Below are 22244 nucleotides of genomic sequence, written 5' to 3' on the forward strand. Positions count from 1 at the left end.
CCCCCCCCCCCCCAGGGCCACGTGATTTATGGGCATACTCTATCGAAAGAATTCTCTGAGTTTTCTTTAGCGAAATAGCCTGGCCCATTTGAGTCTATGAACAAAGTCGATTTGAAACAAAATAGTCTCGGAGATAGTTTGACAGATTTGGGTCCTTTTCAAGATCCTTTTAGTGGCCCTTTTAAGAGTTGTGCGACGGTAATATAATGTTCCTTTTGTATTCGTCACTTACTGGGCGGGCAGAGTTATTTACAGTAGTTGGTCGTGGCTAATCCGTTCTCCCTTTTAAAATTTCTCTTCAAATTATTAACACTTTTTTTAATTGATGAATTTTCTCATTATACTTATTTATAATTATAACTTATATACTGATATACAATTTTCTAGTTGAATTAAAAAATGTTTTCTTTTTTGGCGTATCTCATTCCATTTACGAGAAACGTTGTATTAATTCCAATTTTAAGCATTAAAAAAAAAGTTAGATATCTGAAGTCATCGAAACCCGTAGATTCCGATTTATTATGTTTAAGATATCTGAAGTCATCGAAACCCGTAGATTCCGAATTATTATGTTTAAGGCTGTTAACTATGAAATTAAACAAAATCTACTTCCAAATTTTAATCCGAAAGCTTAACAAAGGACCCTTGAGTGTCGGCTACTCTATTGAGATAGCCTCTCTGCTCGTTATTTATGATCGTATTCTTATTTCAATTTCGGGAAGGATATTTCAAAGCCTTCAGACCATTTAAACGAGCTTCCTGGACCTTTAAAAATATCTACCTGAGTGCCTGCGGCGAATTTCTCTGAGCTTCTTTGACCTAAAGAATTTTTATTATATACTTACAGACTAGTATTTACAGATTACTAATGATTTGCTTATTGATCCATTTAATTGTTGTAAACAAACTTGATACACAAATTAGCAAATAATATTATTATGGGTAAAAATATTTATTTGCGCAAGGACTGTTTCCTATTAATGTAAGAAAAGACGGTTTCTTAGGCTGAAACTGTAGTAAATTATTGTTACGAATGACTGCTATTTACAAAAATATTTATAATGTAATCAAAATTATTGTTATAAGCAGTTATTGAGGTAAATTATTTAAATCTGAGTTTTTTTCAATTTTAATTCCCTTTAATCACCGAAATGGCTACAAATTAAAAAAATTGGCAGTTTAACATGAAAAAATCGGGTTTTAATTTTACATAGTTTGAAAATGAATATTAACACTGTGTGCTAAGATTCACACGATTGACTTTGATACCGGCGCATTACGTTGTCAGGTCGATGGGCTCTACCATCTGTCTGGGTAGTAACACCCTAATTAAAGATGTCATCTTCATTTTCTACAACGGGCCCTCGAATGTATCTATATACCTTTATATTGGTTCATATTGATCTAACGCTTGGAGGTGCTCGACGTGGCTAGTTTTTTTACTCCATTGTGTTTCTGATTCCTCTATGGTTTCTGCGCTGATATTGAAGGCCTCCTCTGAGAACAAATTTAAGGGCGTGTAATGGAGATCCGCTGTACAGATGGTGTTGTGAAAGGCATTCATTGAACCTCTGCTTTTGTGTGCTTGACTTGGGCAATCTGCCTTTGCAGGATGTGCTGATGCTGAATCATCATTAGGTCGAGAAAAATGTCAATTTGCTGCTGTTTGATTGTATGATGCGGCTTTCTTTATCTGATGTTCATTGTTGACATTCTTTCATGCCAAATCAACTTGCTGTTAAATCTCCATTACTCGGTCTTCTCAGATAAGAATATTTCTGATTCTCCCAGCTCATCATCATTGTTATTATTATGTAACCCTTCACTGACACCACTAACTAAAGGTAAATTGGGTTAGTATAGAGCGGCAAACGTCATCATACGTTTAGTACACGCTCAAAGTATACATTGTAAAACTGTGGGGTATTTATTACCCGTTGTGCCTTCAGTGAGCAAAAAAGTGATGTTCAACCAAATTTTGTGCCATTGATATGAGTATTGTTTGTTCGATTACCAGGGTAAGTTTATCATCTAAAGTGAAATAATTTGTTGTTTTTTGGTTTTCTTTCGTGTTCTTAACTTTTTATTAACTATTTTTGTGCGTTCAAATAAAAATAAATTGATTTGAACATAGAAAAAGATGGTGCTTAATTTGAGCATAAAATCGAGTTTTCATTTTGCAAAATAAATACCTTTTCTGGAAGCATCAGTAATATAATAATTTTTTTCTTAAAGTGTAGTATCTTGCTGTATAGCCCTAAATTATTAGGTAAAAGTATTAAAAATTACGTGAGTTATGAATTTTTAAGTAAAAAAAAACGAACTTTTTTTTCAAAAATTTTTTAACTAATTTAAATTAAACTAATGTCTATAAACTCGATTCTATTAAAAAAACATCATAAACTACATTACATAATTTTGTTGTACAAAAATATTCAATACCCGATGCGCGGTACATGTTTGAGCACGTGGGGTGATAAACACCCATTGTGCCATTTACGTATTAAAAAGGAGTTTTGCCGGTTAAGGGTTAAAATGGCTCACCTGCCACCCAAAGGTACTCATTAACTTATACTTTTCTACTAAACACGGTCGCGACGCGGCAAGTGATTAATAGATTCGTTGGTGTCAGTCGTTTCGGAACCTTATATTCTGCTTGCGCATTCACCAAAAACTGCTAGTATACACACCGGAGAGCCCGTTTATAGAGATCCGACTATCACACTGGAGTGTCATATAGGAATACAACATACATCCTGTAGTGTCCATTTATAGGGATCCATCTTTCTTACAAACGCTAGTTCCAATGCCAGCGACTGATACCAACAATTCAAAATATTAATTTTTTTCATTAAATGGCGAGAGCCAAACACAAATTAATACATGAATACATACATACACATGCACAAAAGGGGAAAAAAAGGAGGAAATTTTAGTCGCTATTATTGTTCAACCCCAGAAAACTTCGAGCTATGCGGCACGTGTTTAGCAATATCGCCTTTTCAATTAGATATAACGAATTTTGAGCTCCTAGCTCTTTCAATATTTGGACGCATCTCGCATGGACGTGTCAAGTGGAGGAGATCACGAACGGGTGGATGGTTACCTTCTTCACACTCCACACTTCCAGGATCTCCTGCTCCAGCTCCGAGTATATCTGGATCTTCTCAGTATATAGGAACCTTAGGTTGCTGTTAAGGGAAACGCTGAGGTCCATTATTTTCACGCGTTTAGCACGTTTTTCTAACCAGAGGACATCTGGGCGATTGTGTATAACTGGCCAGTCAGAATAGTCCTCTCCCAGTAAAGTAGATGATCGTCGTTCTCTAGTACTTTTTAATTAGCTTACTTGAGAGGCAAGCATCGTACATCCATCAAAGATGTGCTGGATGCTCTCATTGGGATCTCCACAAAGACGGCATCTGTCAATAACTGCCGCCATATTGAGGATGTGTTTTTGGTAATACCTAGTTTTGATTACTCTGTCCTGGATGGCATTGACAAATCCTTTCGTCTCCGGAAAGAGTTCTCTCCGCCTTAACCAGAGGTTTGAAGCATCTAATGTTGAAGGTCCAATGTTCTGAAGGTTAATAGCTGCAAGTTTTAAGGGGATATACAGGTCAAATCCACAGATGTAGTTGTAGAGTGAGATGTTAATCCTGCTAAATCTGCTGCATAAAATCTGCATCTGCTGTGATGTTCCTTGCACCGATGTCAGACGCCAGAATCAGACTAAGGCGACCCTAAAAAGCAGTCTCAAGCGCCTTTTTAATTACAGAGTGGAGCGGATCACTCGCCTGCAATATGCCAAGGTTCTTAGTTGGTTATCGTATTAACCAGAGCACGGTCATCCGGTATCAGTGAAGAATTGATCTTCCGATGGGACAAATATGTCATTCTGCATTTTTCCAAGCCCAAAGATATCCTAATGTCATAGGAGAACTGCAGCAAGATGTTAAGTAGGCTGTTTCGTTTCTAATATGAGCTAGCATAAACCTTTATGTCCATGTACAGAAGGTAAGTGAGTTGAGGCTCAGCCACTCCTGCCTCAATTTTGAACCCATAGGACGTGTTGTTGAGTATCCAACTTCGTGGGTTCAATGCTTAACAAAACCGTAGTGCGCTGAATGAATCACCTTGAAAGATTCCTCGTTAAATGGGTATGGACCGGGTATACCTCATCACCCCACGACTAAAACATTTAATCCTTATACAGCGCGAGTACGTAGCGTGATCCAGAAAGTGGATGACGCGCAGACAGATCTTACATGTCTTAAGGACGTTAAGTAAATAATCGTAGGGTATTGAGGAAAATGCCTATTCGTAGTCAATGTAGGCCGTGTGCAAATTGCGTTGGTCGTGTTTCGCATGCAACAAAACCACATGTCAATCGTAAATTGGTCGTTGCAACCGGGGAAGCCTCGGCAGCAACCTTTTTATTCTATGGAGAAGACGTTCTCTTCACAATATTTATAGACGAAAACAAATGATAGCCGTGATACACTTATAGAGGGTCGAGCGGCACGTAATTGGTCGGTAATGACTAGGACTACTAACACCTACCTTTTTGGGTATCATATACGTTACGTCCTCCGTCATAAAATAGGGCAAGTGTCCTGAGTTCTACAAGATCTTTTGAAGGGCACCAGCAGGGGCGGGGTGCAAACCTACGGATTTTTTGTAACAGAAGCTGTGCACCCCGCCCACACACGGCGCTCTTCAGTTCTTAGCCCTCTTCATGATATGAGTTACATCAGAGGCTGAGATGGATAGACTATTCTTCCCAGGCAACCGTGCGACTCTGTCCTTTTCTAAATGGAGTCCCGCCGTGTTCAGTTGAATTGACCTACGAGTACCCCAAATACGCGACCAAATCCAGCCATTTCGTTGGCCCTAGGTGGTTCACAATAATTTTAAGTTGTTTTTGAGATCTGCAAGCCTGCGATAGAAACGTTTTTCATCTGCCAAAAAAGTCTTATTGTCATGCCTTCCCGCGATCGCTCTCCTCAATTGCCTAAGCCTCGCTAACAGGCCCATGAGGCTCTGTTTATGATAGTCAATCACTTCGTCTAGGTTCGCAGATGTTCTTGAACTGATGTTATGTAGGCGAAGGATCTCTGTACGCGACGAGTCAGTACCTGAGACCGATTTCCCTTTCGGAATAGGTACAACCGTCCCAGTTTTGCTCTTATTTTATTAATCTCGCCTTAAAGCCAGAACTCCCATGAAGGATCTGACATCTTTCTTGGGGCATAGTTGTTAGTAGCTTGGCCTCTGAGTGTTATTCTCATCATGATGGGACACGCGACCTTAGCGTAATATGCAAGAATCCGCACCTGCAGCAAGCTCATACCCTGCTGCAGGAACAAAGGCAGTATCTCGGTGTTCAATCAGCCAACTAATCGGTGAAGGTCCTTGTTGACTCTAAATTTCTACAGACCGCTTCTGATTGTTGCTTCCTGATATGCAAACTCTAGGATGGCATCAGTGAAGCACGTTGCAAGACGCAGACTTTCCTCATCAAGCTCTCCCAGTTAATGAGTTCAGAAAGAGCAGGGGCGGACTCCAGCGGTTGCAAGCATAACGACTGTCGACAATGAGACAGTTTTCCTGCTACATCCTATAGAACCGGCCTCCGCTCGTCCATAGCGCCTTGTGTGACGGGTATATAAACCTCTTCTTTCACCGCATCTTTGGGGCGCGCTACAGGTGCTGCTAGTTGATGTGGCACCCGTTTCTCGATGCTGCTTATTTTTCTCTATAATCTGACACCTTCGTTCGTTCAAGGTCATCTTGGGCTACTGTTTTCATTTCCGAGAAATTCGATAAAAAGTTTTGGTGAAAGGCCATCCCGGAAAAAGAAGTTGTGGTCGCTGTCGTTTCGTGGTCGAAGTGGCATTCCTGTGCAAGTGGTTGGTTGAGGGCTCTCAACCAAAACATCTTCCGCAAGTGCAGCTGATATTCTGATACTTATCACTTGCCGATGTTCTGGATGGAAAGTTTTTTTTTACAAGGGCTGGTGAACAATGTTCTAACAACACACCGAGAAGGGTCCGCACTTCTTGGTAGTATGGGGATATTGATAGTGTCGCTAAAGCGACCTTATTATATATAAATATAAAGAAAGATCTTAATTTGATCAATATAATGACGCTATCAACGACCCGGTAAAACACACCACCCTTTTTCCTTGGCAGGAATCCCCCTGAACCGCTTTCGTATTACTTCAGGGAGTGCCGTTTTCTTCACTGCAGAAGTGCCTACGGGCTTTTTATTTTTCTACCGATTCTTCTGCTTTTCTACTCCTTTTACTTTCGCGATCTCCGCTACGTGGCTGCCTCTTAGAAAATTGAGCATCTTGTTGTACCCAGAAGATGGTCTGTCCGGGGTCGTCCCTCCTTTCCAGTGCAGAGATAGCAGTGTGGCTTGTCGTCACACTCCCTAGCTCTGTGCTCCTCTTTTCCACATCTCCAACAACACGTACGATCTGGACCTTCGCGTTTCGTTTCCACCTCGTGGCCTCTTTCTTCTTACGGACCCTAATGGGTGTCCTGCTCGAGTTAGCCATGAATTTCTAGTCTCCTCTTCCTCCATCTTTTCATCTAGTTCCAAGATCTTGATTTCAGTGCGGGGGTCGAGCTAGCGCATGTTTCTCGCTTCTCCGGCTACTTCCCTAATAGCTGAGGACAGTCTTAACCTGCCCTCTGCTTCGCTTCACACCTAAATGAGGACTTCACCGCTCCTTGTCTGTCATCTACCCTTGATTTGGACATAAAGGGTGTCGGTCATTATCTTAGTTTTTAGGTCTTTTGGAATCTGCGCGTAGCTTGGTCCCTGTGCTGGTTTCACTAGCAACGTTTCCGGTCGGTCGCTTCTCGGGGCCTCTTTTTTTGTTTATTTAGGGGAAGTTTTCGTCCTCTGCTCTTCTATCTCCTTAGCCGGTGTCACCGCTCCAACGATGCGGGTCCTCTGCTTCTTAGCCGATGGTATTTGGGCCGTTCTCTCTTGGGGACTTATGGTTGGTCGCCCTCTTTCCGGGTTCAAGAGCTGCCTCCGTCTGAGTTCTCTTTCGAGCCGTGTCCTTCACGCTAGCAATTTTCTTGGATTTTTGTACCTTCTTCGCGATAAACTATTGAATCCGGTATTCGAAGCCGTTAAAACTGCCTTCTACAGACCCTGCATTCCTCCTCATCTCCTCTATGACTTTGAATGCGTCATCCAGCCCCGTTGTGTTTTGCTCGTGCATGGTTCGTTTCGAACCACAGAAGTCCTCTATTTTCGTCAGGATATTCTTCATCTTTCAGATCAGACTGACTCCTTTCTCCATCGACATCTTAGCACCCAACTTATAGGCTCCCACCTCACTTCTGAAGTTAATGTTCCACTCCTTCTAAACATCCAATTCTGCATCGAACACTTCCTCACAAAAGCTCTTCTGAAGAATAGAGGAATCCTCCAGATCCTGAATAGTGCTACCTTCGGTTAACTCCGACTCCTCGTTACGATTACTTTCTAGGTTTATATATTTATCCGGCTCCATTTTATTCCTACGAGTAGCTAAGGAAGTAACAGTCCGCCCCCGCAGAGCTCCGCTTGCGGGGGTAAGGTCTGCATACTCTAGGAGGCGACGTGGAATCCAGGAGACACCGTTTGGAACACCATACCCTGGTGCCATACAGACTTCAGCACGGTTGTTAACACCTTGACTTGGGTAGGGTTTTTTCTCTCGGTGTATATACTTACTATTATATATAGTATTGATGTTAATATTATGATTATAAAATATTATATTAATATTAATGACTAGTTGACTAACTTTTAATAGAAATAGTTCAACTAAAACAATTAGTTTTCTACACACAAAAAAAAATAAATTTTGAATAAAATACATAAATTAAAAAAAAATGTTTAAATTGTTTTCAACAAAATAGTTAAATTTTTAAACAAAAATTTAAATTTCATGCAAAAAGCTGAATTGTATACATAAAAAAAGCATTTTTAATCAAATACGTGAACTTTGCACAAAAGAATTTTATTTTCCACCAAGCCTAATTTTCTATACAAAAAATTAATGTTTAAACATAGTAAAATTTTCAACAAAAAAGATTAATTTTCTTTTAGTTGAAAGAAATACCATAATTTAAAAAAAAGAGTTTTGTACAAAATAATTCCAAATCCTCAAACATTTAAAAACCCTTTAAAATCTCTTGAAATTTTTCAAAGCTCTTGAAAATTCCTTGCAATTTTAAAAATATCCTAAGATATATCAAATCCTATAAAATCTCATATTAAATTACTGTAATAAATTGAAAATTTCTTGGAACCTTTTTTAAAATACCCTCAAATTTTTCCAATCCCTTAAAATCTTTTGAACTAACTGGAACTTTTTTAAAAAAGATTTCTGAAGTATTTTGGAATGTTTTAAAAAAACTCTTCTAAAATTTTATTAATTATTTGGAGTTCCTTTAAGTTATGAAAATAAATTGAAAATTGCTTGATATCTTTTAAAACGTCCTAAAATATTTCAAATCATTTAAAATCTCATACTAAATGATTAAAATCAATTGAAAATTCCTTGAAATCTATTAAAATATTCTAAAATATATCAAATACTTTGAAATCTCATATTAAATTACTGTAATCAATTGAAAATTCCTTAGAACCTTTTAAAACATCCTTAAATATTTTAAATCCTTACAAATCTTTTTAAATATCTTGAAAATTTTTAAAGCTCTTGAAAATATCTTGAAATTTTAAAAATACACTGAAATATTTCAAGTACTTTAAAACCTCATAGTGGAGGATTTTGAACTATTTTGTATAAAATTCTTTTTGTTTTTCTTTAAATTTTTTTTTTAACTACAAGAAAATTAATCTTTTTTGTCGAAAATTGAACTATTATTAAACATTAATTTTTTGCATAGAAAATTAGTCTTAGTGGAAAATAAAATTCTTTTGTACAAAGTTCACGTATTTTATTAAAAATGCCTTTTTTAGTATACAATTCAGCTTTTTGGATGAAAATTCAAGTTTTTGTTTAAAAATTTAACTATTTTGTTGAATAAAATTTAAGCAAATTTTTTTTAAATTGATCTATTTTATTCAAAATTTATTTTTTTTTTTTGTAGAAAACTAATTGTTTTGGTTGAACTATTTCTATTAAGAGATAGTCAATTAGTAATTAATATTAATATAATATTTTATAATTATAATATTAACATCAATAATATATATAATCGTAAGAATATCCTTATTATATACACCTGAAAAACATAACATCAAAATCGACTTATGCATGTAGTTAGGAATAACGCGAAACATAAAAATCGCCAATTTCTTTAATTTCTTTCAAACGGGGATTGAGATATAAATAGAAGACCACCGAAGTTTTCCGAAGTTTTCAGATCGGCAATCATCGTGCAGCAGAAAACCTGAGAAAACCGAAGTTTGAGTCGTACATTTGCTGCTTACACACGAACTTACAGTGGTAATCATGCACCTTTTGTTTTGCGGCTTCCAAACGGTAGGTGTGGTGTGGACTCCTACTCTCTTCACACGGACATAGACCTGTTATAGCATTGGAATGAATCTCGTTTCAGATCTGGGATCACTGAACTTTATCAGTACCAATGCTACAGCCAAACATAGCCTTAAAATTTATAAGAGAAAAGCTCTAGCCCTACCGCCAAAGCGAGAACATTTCGGTATGGCTATTGTTTTTAAAAAACTTTTTCTCGTGTGAAACAGGTTTTTGGTAATGGTTACGGACTAAGTCAAGTGACTGATGATATGAGGATTTCATAAGTTACCTTAAGACGATGTTTGAAATCTGGCGATGATGCGGCCGCGAGCGTTGGAGTTGACAACAATCAACTCTGGAGGCTTTCTTAGAGCTACCATCTGCCAATCCACAGTTTTTTATTCGCTTGCTTCCTGATGTTCTCTACTTCATGTCTTAGCTAGCTATACTTACGGATCTTGGTTGTATAGGTTGCTTGCAAATTTCGTTTAAGTGGTTAAGCAATGTCGGTGACGGAGACTCTTTCACCTTTTTTTCTTGTATCACGATGTCAGGTCGATTGTCTCGAATGTAATAGTCAGTTTCTGAATAGTAACATCGCAATATGTGATCTTCGTTTCTAAAACGGGAATTGAAATGTATTTCTGGAAAGGCATCAATTCTGTTAAGAGTCCTACGTTTAGGGCAAGTTGTAAATGTATAATGCCCGCCACATAATTATGTCTATGCGTATATTCTCTCTGAACCATCACGCGATAGCGATCAATAATGTGCTGGATAGATTCGTTGGTATCTCCACATAATCGACACCGGTCAACCGCGTCTTGATGTAACAAGTGCTTGCGATAATTTATGGTGCTGACAACCTTGCCCTGAATCCCTATTCACTTCATGTTGATCTAATGCTTTGGGTTGCTCGCCTTGAATAGGTTTCTGTCTCCATTGCATTTCGAATTTCTCTTTGGTTTCTGCCCTAATATTCAAGGCATCCTCTGATGAGAAATCCGAGGGCGTGTAGTCAAGATCCGCTTTACAGAAGGTGTTGTAAAGCGCAACATCTCGTTTGCTGTTAAAATAGCCTCAACACTGTATAACTTGTGACTTAAACAGTTTTTTGACATCTATAACGCCCCTACTCCTTCTATGTCGTGGTAGAACTACGGTACATTGGGTGCTTTGTCCTTTCTACGCGGACAGTTGTGTTTAACCCTTTAAGGTCGTTGTTAGACCATTTGATGAGCCCGAAGGAGTACGTGAGGAGAGGATGGAATAGTTGTTAATTGCCCTAACATTGTTTACCGAGTTCAGAGAACTCTTCAGAATCAATCTTTGTTGTGTAATGAAGCAAGTTGTTGGGTGTCTCTTAACCATCGTAGACTGAATACCCTTAGATTCAAAAGTAGCCAAATATTTATATGACTCGCCCTCAGCCATTGCATCGATGTCATTATTGAACTCTTTCGCTAGCTCTGTAGTCACTAATTCCCCTGTGGTTAAATGCAATGTTATGCATTTATCTAGTCCCAACTTCATGTGGATATCATTGGAAAAGTGCTTTGTGACATCGATCACTTGCTGCTGTTTCTGTTCTGCACTAGCGTATAGCTTCAGGTCATTCATGCAAAGAAGACGGGTCACTTGACGACCATCTTCATTATCATGTATTCTGATCCCATAAGACATGCTATTTAGTGTTTGGCTCAATGGATTCAACGGTAAACAGAGCCATAGTGCACTGAAGGAGTCTCCTTAAAGAATACCCGTCGTAATGCGTATTAATATACTTATCATTGGTTGTGCATGATTAAAATGCTGGATTCTTGTACCCCAAAGCATCATCACACGTCTTCGAAAGTCAATGATGTGAGGGCAGATCTTGTAAAATTTTATGACTTCAAGCAAATAGTCATGCGGCACGGAAGGAAATGCTTGCTTGTAGTCAATGTATGCCATGTGCAAGTTCCTTTGATGTTTTCGAGGTAGAGTCATGGTTGTAGCGTCTGTGGCTACTAGATATTTACTGCCTCCCGAGTGTTTACAACATCCTTTTTGTTCTTCTGTAATGACTTCATTCTCGTCGCAATGAAAATATACCTTATCTCTAATGATAGCTGTAAGACGTTTACATATAAATTGTTGGAAGACAGGCCATCGGTCAATATTCAGATGCATTTCAAGCGCCTTTTTTTATTAGACAACATAGTAGTACATAGTAGTACTCTGGAGCATAAAGCCTGGCCTCAGATTCGGGTATTTGATGTGGTGGTGCTGGATCATCAGCAGATTGAGGAAGAAAATCAGTTGCCCCTGCTTGATCGTGTGACGCGGCTTCATGTAACTGATGTTCACTGCCGTCGTTTTTCCACGACAAATCAATCTGTTGTTTAATCTCCATTGCTTGGTTTTCTGAGATGTGTAAATTAGTTCTGATGTCCTTCGCCTTAGCGATAAGATCTCTTGGTGCGCCTTTCTTTATATGAAGATACTTTGCAGCAAATTTTGCCCTTGAATTGTATCCTTTTTCGATTTTGATTGTAAACTTCGCACTTTCGTAATCGAGACTCACCAATTCCTTTTTTATTTGGTATCCTACTTGGTTCTCTCCCTAGGTATTTCTGTCGAAGTAGTTGGCCACAAATAGCTAACGATAACCAAAGCATCCTTAGTCGGCACAGTTGATGTTCTACTGCTTACTGTTTGTCGCAGATGTTCTTGCTGGCTAGCTGTTTGATGAGTGAGATCTACTTGACTATCTCGCAGCTCATCATCACTACCGTTCCGCATGATGTGTCCCCCAGCGGTGGCTCCAGGGGCGCCCGACAACCCTCAGGAAGCGACTAGCGTTTCAAAATCTTTGAAATACTGTCCATTATCATTTATGGGTTCTGGTATTCTTCTTAGTCTCTTCCCTCTTCGTTCTCTGCCTTTTTGGCATTAAAAACCCTGTCAGTAACAGTGCTACTGCCAACATATCTGTCAAAGTCATGAGAGGAAAGCTCAAGCCCTAACGCGATACCAATTATTATTATTACTATACGGGTGGGTAAGACATTAACTGCCCATAACTTTGTGGTAAAACAAAAGCTGCTCAAATGTTGAAACTTTTGTAATAATTACTTTGACGTAAGTACTTTGTATTGGTATTATTTCAAAAACTAAGTGTCCGTTCGTATGGCTGATGGGACGAGTATATAGTGGCATGATTGCTAACAATTTGCCCCCCCCCCCCGCACCACTCTACACCATATAACCCCTTTCCAGATCACCCATTCATTTTTCAAGATTCAGTACGGCTAGCCATACGAATATTCTCACAGTGTAAAGAAACTGTGGAGTAGGGTAAAATAGCTAGATTTTTAATTTTTTTTTACTACGTCTTTATTCATTCTTATTTTTATTAAGTAAAGTAGTATTCTAAAGGTATTTTCATAAATATTGCAATTTAAATTATAACATTATTTTCATTGTAGATACTAATGACCCAAGGAAAGTAATAGTAAAAATGCTAGCGCTTTGCGTCGCCGACCGACCTGACATGGAATTGGATCTCTCTGGAGATGTCTCCAAACTTAAAAAGCAAACTTTTGTTATAAAAGAAGGAGTTAGTTACAAAATTCGAATTGATTTCATCGTGCAACGAGAAATCGTACATGGACTTAAATATGTACAGAAAACGTATCGCCTCGGTGTCCCTGGTAAGTTATTATTTTTATTACCATTATCATTATTATTATGCAAGAAAGAACTAAAACTTAAATCAGTATATTGAAACTTAATAACTTAAACTTTAACATCAACATTTTTAATCTGAAGCTGACGTTATCAATAAGGTTTTAACTTAATTATATCATTCTTTCAAAATATAATGTTTAAATGTAGAAGGCTTGTTTAACGGAATTGCATTAGATTTTTCTTTAAAATATTTTTTCTCAATGCTTTCTATTTACGGAGCAGGAGTTACAGGTAAAAATATTTTTGTTCATAAATTTATGCTCAACCTGTTTTGTATGGGATAAATAAAGTAGCGTGTGTTCGTGATGGGTACGATCTATAGAGGCGCTGTAATCGCAACTGTGTGATTGGTCGATTGGGCCATGTAGTCTGAAAGAAATCTCTTTTCGTAATGTTTACACGTAGATTCATACTTTTCACGTTTAAGATTTACGTGAATAGACTGTATTTTACAAGATGTACAAGTAGAATGAGACTTCTTATAGAGAATGATCAAGCGGTCATCAGACTCTGCATTTTCGTACGCACGAATATGGAAATTCCATGCAGGATTCACAATAGTCAAATATTCGTCCTACAATACATGTCTCAATACATGTCTCAAAACCCGAAATGCAATCCGAATGGCCCCGAGACTCACTTATCAATCCTTCCTCATTCATGAATCAGCACCAAATTCCACACGAACTTATCCGGAATTCATTTTTCCATCCGAGCCTCCAGTTCTCTCAAATGAATGGGACTTTTAAAATTAAATCCGATGAATCTGACATCAGTCCGAATGGATAAGTGTGAATCCAAAAGCAAACCGCATGAATCACAATCCAACCGAAAACAAACTTTCACTCTATCCGAGTGAATTGGAAACCAATCCAAACTTCATTTTCATTCCTTTCAAATCCGGGCGTATATATAAACTTGAATCTTGACACACCTTTTAATCATTTTCAAACCTCATCTAAAAAATATTTTCAACCCTTCCCAATTCTAAAACAAACATTAACTTCAATCCGAATTAATCCAAAGTCCGCCATTCAATTATTTCCAATCCGAATGAACCTATCCACTTCTAGAAAATGTCTTAAAATTTTACGTTTTTCATGTATATTTCACTGTTATCCGGAAATCTGAATACGTATTAAGTTTCTTCAATATTAATACGAATTTTTATTTAGTATTAATTTTTAAAAGTTTTTTTATATGTCCCATGGGTTTCGCGATAATTCACAATTTTGATTTCTTCCTTTTGAAAATCTTTTTATTGGGTTAATTTGTAGTGGCTGAGAACCACCCTTTGTATAAAACCCTGAATTTTTTTCAGTTTTCGCGTATTACGCCGTTTTCAAAATAACTCTAAATTTTTATTTCGAAACTCTTTCTACTATAATAATTCGGGGTGCCCGATGACCATCCCGGAATGGAATATCCTGAAAATGTTGTCCCTTTCGAGTATCTCTACTTTACTCTGTTAGTTGTAGGTGGTCGAGGATCTTTACCAAACAGTGAACATTTTTTCAGTTCTCGCACTTCTTTTACCGTTTTCAAGATAAATAAAAATTATATTATTTATTCAATTATAAATAATTCTATTGGGTTATTTTGATTTTGTCCAAAACAGTCCTGCTCTGCAAGCTCCTGAACATTTGTATGTTGTTCATGCATCTCTGATCGTGGGGATATAATTCAAAAAATGTTATTATTGTTTTGAATACAATTTTTTTCTTTATTAGTTTAGTTACAGTTATTTGAGAATACCTCTCTGCAAAATCCTTAGCATGAAATTAGTTTTCACGATTCTATAAACGTTTTCGAAATAAATCATATTTCAGATTCTTAAATTTTATAAAATCTATTTATTGCTTTAGATCGGAGTGAGCGAGAATTATCCCCCTTTTGAATATGTTGTCGGTTTCTGCTTCTCCCTCACCGTCTTCAAGCTAACCAAAAATTTACATTTTTTGGGGTATTTAAAAATCCTTTAATTGAGCTACTTCGTGTTGGTCGAAAATAAACCCACTCTACAAAAACCTTTAAATCTACTTAGTTTTCACGTTTCTTGGACCATTGTCAGTTTCCGCTTATTTCTTACCGTTTTTAAGAAACTCAAAATTTTCATTTTTTTATTTAAAAAATATTTTTAGTAAGTTGGTTCATGTAGTTCGAAAACAAATCCCTTCTTTAAAAGCCTTCAAATTTTGGTATACAGCGATTCCCTTTATCAAAACCCTGAAAATGTTTTATAGTTTTCACGTATCTGTGACTCTTTTAGAGGTAATTTAAAATTTTTTATTTTTAAAAAATGGTAAACATTTGTTTACTGGTTTACTTTGAGGTGGCTGAGGACGCTTTTGAAATTGAAAATTTCGGGAAATTGGGACCAATAGGGTTAAGGGACTTCGCATAAATTTAACCGAAATACATGTACTTTCAAATTCGAGCGCTTGAGCGCGCATGTTCTGAAAATCTCTTGCGAGAGATTCAAATCCAGCGCCAAGTATATGTCTAACCAATAAGGAATCGGGTCTTCTTCTTTTTGGAATTCATTCTTTCAATATTGGCATGATATTTCTTCCTACATACTGATTTTCCTATGTAGTTCGTCGTACAGAGTACGCGTCAAACTCAAACTGCGCGGTCATATTAACAAAATGGTGGAATTAAACGGTTGCGTGTCTTGAGCGAAACGAGGCCCTGAAATGGCTAGACCATGTGTTTATTAGATCAATGTTTAACGCGCCACGTGCCTTTCCTGACAGCTACTCCACCAATAAGGAATCTTCGATTCCATCCTTGATGTTCAATCCACTTATTGGATACACTTTTCCACTTTGAGAAAAAATCCTTAGAGAATAAGAAAATACACTTGTTAGTTTTGAATAATTATGTAGAGTGGAGCCCGTGGAGCAGCCAAAGGCGAAATAGAAAGAGGTTACGGTGGAATTCCATAGGAAAGAATAGTATAATAGTCATTGACCAATGTCGTGATTGCTTTAGAGTTTGACACGTCACTTTTCTTCCCTAACAGCAACTCCACCAATAAGGAATCGGGTCTTCACATTTTTGCGTTACATTTTTCGAGATATTTCGATATACGATATGTACGATCTTTTTAGAATAGGATGAAGACTATTTATCTGTTTCTAGAATAAACACCGCTGCCAACAATCATTGCTTTGATTATTCATCTTGTAAGAAATGAAGAACGATGCTATATTTTCCTTTATGTTTTCTCTACAATAGGCTGTGCTAAGTTAACAGTTTTGAGGTTACGTTGGTGCTTAACATTTTTTATGCGCCGTGCGTCTTAAACCAACCGGGCCGGAAAATTCAATCCATTTCGTTCGTAATAATTATAGAAAAAAATGTCGATCTAATCATGACTTTAATTTCAGGTAGTCAAGTAGGCGCCAGGTATTCAACACAATTTTCTAGAGAAACTCCTTTGAAGTTTAAATTCGAATGATATCAGGATCAAATGAAAATCCAATTTATTTTTCGTATACTAGGTAGTTAAAATTGCGATCTACAGGAACTCTATATAAATATTAATTTAGGTAATATGAGGATTAACTAAAAATGCAATCTCGACGACACAGTTATTGTTCGTGCACCTGAGAGTTAAAAAAGTATTCTACAAGATCTCTATCCAAATTCAAACTGCGGTTATATCAGATCAACTAAAAGTGGATACCTCAACGACACAGTTATTCTTCGTGCTCCAGTCAGTTAAAGTAATATTCTACAGGAATTATATCCAAATTAAACTTGTATGAATTTAGGATTAACTAAAAATGCAATCTAGATGACCCTGTTAATGTTGGTGCACCAGGTAGTTAAAGTGGTATTTTACAGAGACTTCATCCAGATTTAAAATTAGTGACATCAGGATCAACTAAAAATGCAATCTGGACTATCTGGTTATTGTTCTTCCACCAGTTAGTTAAAATAATTTTCTGCAGGAACTCTATTCAAATTTAAACTTGGGTGATTTGAGGCTCAAACTAAAAAGGCAATCTCGAAGACACGGTTATTGTTGGTGCACCAGGTAGTTAAAATAGTATTCTACAGGAACTCTCCAAATTTAAACTCTATCGTATCAGGATGAACTAAAAATGCAATCTCGAGGACACGGTTATTTTTCGTGCACCAGGTTTTTACAACCTGGTGCTGTATGACATAACTGCGATAAAAACATAATCGTTTACCAAAAGTTGGTTTGGGATATCAAGATTGAAAAAGAATTAGATATCTGATATTAAAGTCATGATTGGACCGAAATTATTTTTTAAAAATATTTCGAATGAAATGGAATAAATTTTTCGGCCTGGTAACAACAACGCGTTCGTCCTAAACAAACGCGTCAACGCACGGCCAACATCGAGTCAAAATTCTTAGCTTAGAGCATCCTATTGTAGAAAAACCTTTAGTATGTATGGTTTGTCTTGAAAAATTGGATTTGTATCATTTTTATTGTTAATTACTAATTCGGATTTATACATTTGCAGATACAAATGATTTTTAAGTCAATTTATAAGTTTGTGTAAAACTTGGAAATACTTAATTTTTCAAATATTCCTGTAACTTTGATATCAGATTAAAGTTTTTTTTAGTTTGCATAATATGATTACAAATGGTAACACATTAACAGAAAAAATTCATTTAAAAACCAGTTCTGTTAAATTTGTAGATTTTAGTTTATCGATTTTATTCTTTACACACATTTTTTTCGAATTGAAGAGTAGGAGGATTAAATAAACAAGATCAAAAGTAATTTTGGTAAAATTTGAAACGGCAATATTCTTGAATATTTGGAATATCGTTAATCGAAGTCTGAATACTTGAATTTCAAATCGTACTATCTCGTATTGACCATACAACAATTGTTCCATATAGGATACGTTCAAATATGAATTAGTCCTTACTGTATAGGATTTAGTACTTTTGAAATATGGTGTACAAGAATTCGTGAAATCTCAAAATGTTGTGAACTCTTAATAAAATCTTTAGAAGATGTGTAATAATTAAATTTTTTGGGGTTATTCTGAAAGCCAGAAAAAAAGTAATTCCAAAAAAGTCGACAAAATGTATAACACCTCTGTTTAGTGGCAGTTTTTCTACACGGCCCATTGTGGGTGGAATGGTATATTGAACGTCTAGGAAAGAAGAGTGAAATCGCCTTGTCCCATGGTGCGCACGACATTTTTGACAATATTTGTATGAAAAAGTCTAACTTTATTTTGCCTGTAAGAGTGGATCGCAGGAATACTCAGAAACATCGAGGTTAGGTTCTCGTAGTTCGAAATCATTCTTATCCTCTGACGTATGAATTTCCTCTCTTTAAAACAACTTTTCTTCCCGTGCGGGAGGAAAAAAAAATCGTTTAACCACAAACTGTGAATCGTCGAACCCAGAAATGCACATGTACGTAAGTTATTTTCTCCCTATTATTCTCAAATAGATTGTTTTGCGTTCACTCTGAAGGCACTTAAAAGCTTATAAAAAATCTGAAAAATGCATGTGTACTCCGCGGATCTTCTACTACATGCTCTAATTATTTTTAGAATTAAATATGTAACTTTTTTCAAAATAATGATCTGAATATGCACAGAAACTTGATAAAATGCAACTTTCGGTAACAAATTCATAACTTTGCGGTAAATAAGTATTAAAAAACTGTATTTAAGGGTTTGAAAGATCAAATCATGATCTGTCAGAAAAATATAGTCCTATGTGTTCCAGTTGCAAACATTATATTTATTTGCACACTTGAAAATGTGGTAAATTTTTTGTAATTCATGCTTATAATAAATTAATGAAAAATCCACTTTTTTCAAAAAGAAACATTTATTTATTATATAATTATATAAGTTTTATAAGAAACTTGGTTAAAAAGTTTTAAAAAATTATATGAGAAAATAATTCAAGCAGCTCAATCTTTACAGGAGTTCGTGTGATGTTCTTCACACACCGACTTTTCACAGACCGCGCAAGAATAAGACTTTTTTTATCATTCTTAGATGGGCATATCGTTCACCTTTCTCTTCTTTCTAACTTCGTAGATATACAGGATTCATCCAAATTTTCGCGAAATACTTACGAGGTCACAAAGGTGGGTCGCTTAATGCACAAGCTTCATTAGAAATCTTTCTTCCTTAGAAACGCAGTGATCAATTAAAGCGCCCCTTTGGAGTTAAGTTGCCACTACCAAAAACTTTTTTTATGGAGGGGGGTCAAACCCCACCATCCTGGGTTTCGGAAATACTTTAGCGGGAAAATTTGACTGGGACGTAAACTACCTATCTGTGTGACGGAGGGTTAACTGAATTTCACTTAAATGTAAATTTTAGTTAAAGTTTGAATTTACTTACATTTTATTTACTTCTTAAATATATTTAAATTTTATATAAATTTTTAATTTAGGTTGAAAATAAAAGAATGTTTGAAATTTCACTGAAATTGTAAGGTACGAAAAGAATTTTTTTAATTTAATTATTCAGGTTCTCGAAAAATTCTCTTTTAAAAACTCTAAAAGATATTAATTAATTTGAACATAACAATAAATATAATAATTTGAGGTCTTTTTTATTTTAATGTAACTAAGTAATTTATTGTTCGCAATATTTTTGGCGCGCAGAGACAGCCGACCAAGTCAGCTAAATCGAATGACACGTTCGGTTTGGCTTATAAATGTGTGTGTGTGTGTGTATCAAGGAGTACACTGGAAACATTAGCATGGACTTTGGATTGGACAAGTGTGCCAAAATTCATCTGAATAAAGGAAAGATTATTGGCGTCCCCAAGGACCCTGAGATTAAGCAGATACAAACATCTATTTCGACGCATTTTGTCTTTAAATCTGTCGGCGTTGAATATGGTATCTGCGACTAGCATGCTTGCCGTCCCGGTTCTACTATACTCGTTTACGATGGTTCAATAATGGACGAAAAACGAACTTGCGGTCCTCGCTGTCACCACACGTAAGATAATTTATACGCACTAGAAGTTCATACGCGCGCTTGGCGCGCGACCCACTGCTTTACTTGCAATCATTTGATTTGTAAATGAAGTATAATATGATACCGTGATATTTATTTTTGCTTTAATAACTTTTATTTGTACACGGCTCCGCATAGCTAACCTTTGGACAAGAGTCCAAACGTCAAGCCATTTCGAGCGCCCCTAGCACTTGGATGAGTGACCATCTACGAGGTACGACTGAGTTGTGTACTCGAATTTTGAAAACACGGAAAAACTCGGAAGGTGGTTTTCTGCAGTTTTCCTCTCATCTGGACAAATGTTTAGGCAACTGCGAGTAATTTGAATAAACTCGTTTGTAGCCGCATTGTAATTAAATTGTACTTGAATTAATTAAACTAAAATAATTAATGAAATTAGTGAAAATGAAAGTTTTTACCATTATACAGTTTTAATTTATTTTTTAATTCTTATTAAATATATAGTGCATACATTTTCTTATAACACTAATTTGTTTCAAATGTTAAAATAGTTAAAAACTGAAAAAACAGTTAAGTTCTGAATTTGTTTATGGAATTTATTTTAATAGTAAATCATTAGTGTAAATTTGCAAAGTTTCATAGTAAAAAATGATTGGAAATACAATCTTTGTTGATTCCGTAAACAAATTAAGCCTATTTTTCAAAAATTGCCCAAACTCTTTAATTTTCTCATGAAAGTAGTTTACATAATAAATCATGAAAATTTGATTATTATAATTAATCCGAAAGACGTTTCTAGTTTAATTTTTTAAAAAAACTGACCCTTTTCGTTGAAAAATAGCAAAATTCTGAATTTTTTTATGAAAGTTCTTTAAAAAATTAATAATTCTTGTAAATTTAACAAATACTTAGAAAAGATTCATCGTAAAAATAATTTCAGTTATCTTCGTAAACAAATTGTGTTTATTAATTAAAAAATACCCTTACTCTCAATATATTTCTGAATATTGTTTAAATGATTGATAATTATTATTATAATTTATAAAGTATGGTGGAAAATGATCATCGAAAGACATTCTTAGTTCATTCCGTAAACAAATTATGCCTCTTACTTGAAAAATAGCCAAACTATAAATATGTTGATACATATTTTAAAAATAATTAATAATTGTAAATTTTGGAAACTTCAGAGACAATAAATCATTGAAAAGATATTCTTAGTTAATTATATGTTAAGAAATGTAGCCTACTCCTAGAAAAATAACAAATTATTAATTTTTAAATTGAAATTGTTTCAATAATTAATAGTTCTCGTACATTTAAAAAGCAACATAAAAAAAGAGTCATCCGATAGAAATTCTTACTTGACTTCGTAAAAAAGTTAACTCTTAGAAAAAACGCCAAACTCTTATTTTTAAATTGAAATTCTTCAAATAAATAATAGTTCTTGTAAATTTACACAGCAACATAGAAAAGATTCATCGAATGGACTTTCCAAGTTGATTTCGAAAAGAAATTGACTCGTAGCATAAAGGCCAAACTTTAAATTTTTAAATTAAAACTGTTTAAATAATTAATAGTTCTTGTAAATTTGAAAAGCAGCTTAAAAAGAGTCATTGTATAAAAACTCTTACTTGACTTTATAAAAAAGTAACTCGTAGAAAAAAGGTCAAACTCTCATTTTTAAATTGAAATTCTTCAAATAAATAATAGATTTTGTAAATTTACAAAGCAAAATAGAAAAGAGTCATCCGATAAACATTCTTAGTTAACTCTGTCAAAAAATTGACTGGTATCAAAAAAGTTAAACTCTCAGTTTTTAAATTAAAATTATTTAAATAAATAATGGTTTTTATAAATTTCTTGTAAATTCACAAAGCAAAATAGAAAAGATTCATCCGATAGACATTCTTAGTTATCGCATAGACATTCTTACTTGAGTCCGTAAAAAATCGACTTTTATAAAAAAGGGAAAACTCCTAATTTTTAAATTAAAATTGTTCAAATAATTAACATTTCTTGTGAATTTATAAAGC

The 22244-nt window shown here is 35.5% G+C and overlaps 1 protein-coding gene across 6 annotated transcripts in view; it reads left to right on the top strand.

Moving 5' to 3' along the window:
* Nucleotides 1–22244, top strand: part of LOC117171319 (rho GDP-dissociation inhibitor 2) — a 33003-nt gene that overhangs the window by 4417 nt on the left and 6342 nt on the right. For all 6 annotated transcript variants that reach the window (XM_033358520.1, XM_033358524.1, XM_033358518.1 and 3 more), the window contains one exon: nt 12991–13215. In XM_033358520.1, the coding sequence (XP_033214411.1) occupies nt 12991–13215 (225 nt within the window). The remainder of the gene's footprint in view (nt 1–12990; nt 13216–22244) is intronic.

The sequence above is a fragment of the Belonocnema kinseyi genome, chromosome 4 (assembly GCF_010883055.1).
Source record: "Belonocnema kinseyi isolate 2016_QV_RU_SX_M_011 chromosome 4, B_treatae_v1, whole genome shotgun sequence".
Lineage (NCBI taxonomy): Eukaryota > Metazoa > Arthropoda > Insecta > Hymenoptera > Cynipidae > Belonocnema > Belonocnema kinseyi.